This window comes from Miscanthus floridulus, chromosome 9, assembly GCF_019320115.1.
Source record: "Miscanthus floridulus cultivar M001 chromosome 9, ASM1932011v1, whole genome shotgun sequence".
Taxonomy (NCBI): domain Eukaryota; kingdom Viridiplantae; phylum Streptophyta; class Magnoliopsida; order Poales; family Poaceae; genus Miscanthus; species Miscanthus floridulus.
The window spans coordinates 80,974,422-80,977,663 of record NC_089588.1 but is presented as its reverse complement, the minus strand read 5'-3'; the positions used below and the strand labels follow the sequence as shown (position 1 = coordinate 80,977,663).

At 50.6% G+C, this 3,242-nt stretch overlaps 1 protein-coding gene across 1 annotated transcript; it reads right to left on the bottom strand.

Moving 5' to 3' along the window:
• Positions 1–441: 441 nt before the first annotated feature.
• On the bottom strand, positions 442–1,932 carry LOC136482250 (uncharacterized). Its single transcript, XM_066479473.1, has one exon. It carries the CDS (start codon positions 1,795–1,797, stop codon positions 787–789), a length of 1,011 nt encoding a protein of 336 aa, XP_066335570.1. The 5' UTR covers positions 1,798–1,932; the 3' UTR covers positions 442–786.
• Between the last annotated feature and the right edge of the window lie 1,310 nt (positions 1,933–3,242).

Sequence of the window (3,242 nt, the reverse complement as noted above, 5' to 3'; positions counted from 1 at the left end):
TTTTTGACTAATATTCATTTGCGTGAATGAATGTTGGTTATAGTGGCACAGATCGATGCTGTAGTTTTACGAAACCATGGGATAAAATAAATATAGTTTTAATTTACAAGCCAAACAATAATATATCTCATATGGAAAACTCTATTTGAAAGCTCGTGTTATTATTTAGAGCAAGGAAGACTACGAGGAGAGCGTAGACCACAACAATGTTAAAGTTGGCCGGGTGGGGTGTTTTGGATATTGGTAAGATACCGTTTAAATTAATTTATTTTTTTCTTCGATCGGTTCCCTAATAAACGTGTTATAGTCATTTCAAATCCAATTCCTTGCATATGAAATATATAAGAGGTATTTTGACTAGTGCAAAGTAAAGTTTTACAATTTTTTTTCTAACAAGCAATGGAATGTACTCACTTATTCAATTTCACTCCATATCCCAAACCCATATGATATCCACATACCACTCAAATGTAAGTACTATTGCATGCCAAGTTGCCTACCTCCAAGTTATAATATTAAAATTAACATATTATTATGGCTAGTTACTTGATTAGTCTACAGCCTCCACCTGGCACTGACAGAATGCCAAGGAAACGCGGAGCCGTAGGGCCCACCTACCAGCAGGAACCCATCGAAACTCCAAAAAAAAAAAAAAGAGGAAGAAAACAAAATGTTTTCCGTCACATCATGCATGTACCGAACTGAAACAGAGCAAAGCGGAGCACCGCTTCCTCTGTTTTCTCTTGGCCGCGAGGACAGGCAGACGTGCGCCGCCATGGACGGCGATCAGCAGCCGCAGCTCCGGTGATCCACGACGAGCTCCCTTATCAGCGCCTCGAACACGGCGGCCTCGACCTCAGCGCAGACGTCGCGGCGCTCGGGCTCTACGTCGGCGGCGACTAGCTTGGAGGTCGGGAGCTCGGACGCGACCAGCTCGGACACCCGTGCCAGCTCCTCGCTGTGCGCGTCCCAGTAGGCGGCAGCGGACTCCTCGACGCGGCAGTGCTTGGGGCTCGTGCGGTAGTAGCAGTCGTCCTCGTCGGCGCCGTCCCTGAGTTGGAGGTCCTCGGACTTGGCGAGAAGCTGCGCGAGCAGCGCGGGGCTGTACGCCGCGTCCAGGAGGTCCCGGAAGACGTCCATGGTCACGGCAGCGCCCTTGGATGACGGGGACAGCAGCAGCTTGCCGTGGACTGAGGAGCTCTCGAACGGGTGGTCCAGGACGGAGACGGGGCTCAGCTGCTGCTTCTCGTCGTCGGAGTCGGAGTCGGAGTCGTAGCGCTCCACGGTGGTGTCCTGTGCCTTGACAGCGTCGTCAGCGGCGGCGGCGGCGGTCTTCACGGCGTCCAGCTCCATGTGCCGCCGGTCGTCGGAGCACGGTGCCGGCGGCACGGCGGCCGGGTTGGTGGCCGTGGCCGCCAGCTTGAAGGAGTCGGAAAACTGCAGTTTGGCGGGCTTCCGCTGGGCCGCCGCCGCTCTGCTGCTGCCGCGGAGGATCTTGGAGAGCAGGAGCTGGAGGAGCCCACCGGCAGGCTGCTGCTGCTGCTGCTTCTTGCCACCGCCGGCAGTGGCCCGGGCGGTCGCCTTGCTCTTCTTGCTGGTGAGGCGCCGGAGCACGGCGGCGGCGTCGTTGCCGGCGGCGACGGCGGGCCAGCAGAGCGCGGTGTCGTAGCCGTCGAGGAGGCGCGAGGAGGAGCAGCCCTTCTCGAGCAGGTGCAGGTCCAGGACGAAGGGCTCCTGCTTCTCCTCCAGCAGCTCCGACAGGCGCCGGCCGGACAGCGACGGCGACAGGCACGCCATTGCTTGCAGTTGTCGTAGTAGAGAGACAGAGAGTTGTGTAGTAGGCGCAGAGAGAGAGAGAGAGAGAGAGAGAGAGAGAGGTGTCTGCTGGACTCTGGACGACGTTGGAGTCTGGACTCTCTGAAGAATGAGCAAACCGAGGAGGAGGGGAGGGGGGCTGTGGATGCGTGGAGGGTGGGGAGCTTATAATGGAGAAGAAGATAGAGAGAAGTGGTAGTAGACAGATCACAGATGAGACAAGGAGGTTGACAGCAGATTCTTGTAAGCTTTGCTTGCTGGCTTCCTAATCCTGTCCTATTATCAGACAAGCCTTCATTTTCCTAATCACACATGGCTAAACAAAGCATTTTTCTTCTCAATGCTGTTGTTTGGTGTGTTGCATATGCCCATTCATGCACGGAAATGGCTGACCTGACAGAACTCATTGTTGCCATGCCCGTGTGGGACATGGGAGTGAGTGTGGTGATCTGCAGGGACATGGGAGTGGGTACATAATACCCCTACTCTTATCTTTTTTGTGTGTATGAAAAAAGAGGAGAAAGCTGAATGTGCATGCATTGCGACGGGGGTGCTGTCAAATCGCCAGGTGGAAAACTGAAAAGGCTGGGAGCCTGGGACTGGCAGTGCAGTGTAGTGCAGGGCGTGAGATGAACAGCGCTAGGCCTGGAGTTGGTAGGGTTATTCAAGTGCACTTCTGCTCGTACTGCAGTGGTTTTGGTTTGAATCCTGATGGCAAGCAGAACAGTTATGTTTTCGGCAGCTTTTGCAGTTTTTTCGCCGAGTGTGTGTATCAGATGTTCAGATTGTTGAGGCCTGAGACTCGTAGTGCTCGTCTGAGAGAGTAAATAGGAAACGTTGCAGTAGTGTGCTGTAGTATTTTCGTGCCACCACTACTTCCATTTCAATATCGAGCCGTATTCAGGTACGGTGTCCATTCTCCATTTCAAATTTTAGCGTGCGTTTGGTCTGAGAGGACTAACAATGTCAGACGGGATCGTTCATTGTAGCTGCTTGTTTTTAACGATGAGATGATTTAGTTTTCTTTTTGTTTGGTTGAATTGATGAGGAAGGATGTGATGATAACAATTAACCAGTGGCGGACCTAGGGTTTTACCTCAGGGTATGTCACACAAAAATTTCTACATGCAATTCGGTAAAACCATTGTCAATTCGGTAAAACCATATTCAAATTCGGTAAAACCGCGTGCATTAAATAACATGATAAACCTTAAATTCAAAGGTTAAGCTAGAACTGACAACAAATTACAATATAAATAGTTTGGATGAAATACAAATAGTTTCGAATAGAGCCATAAAAGAGACTTGTCTGACTTATTTATCTGTCGCTTTTTGAATAACATGAATGTTTCGATTATATATCTTTAAAGCATATATGGTTCGGCGAACTGCGTATGAATCCGTAATCTAGTGATAATTGATCCACC

Coding starts and splice junctions, on each gene's coding strand:
- LOC136482250 (XM_066479473.1), bottom strand. CDS start 1,797: ATGGCGTGCCTGTCGCCGTCGCTGTCCGGCCGGCGCCTGTCGGAGCTG.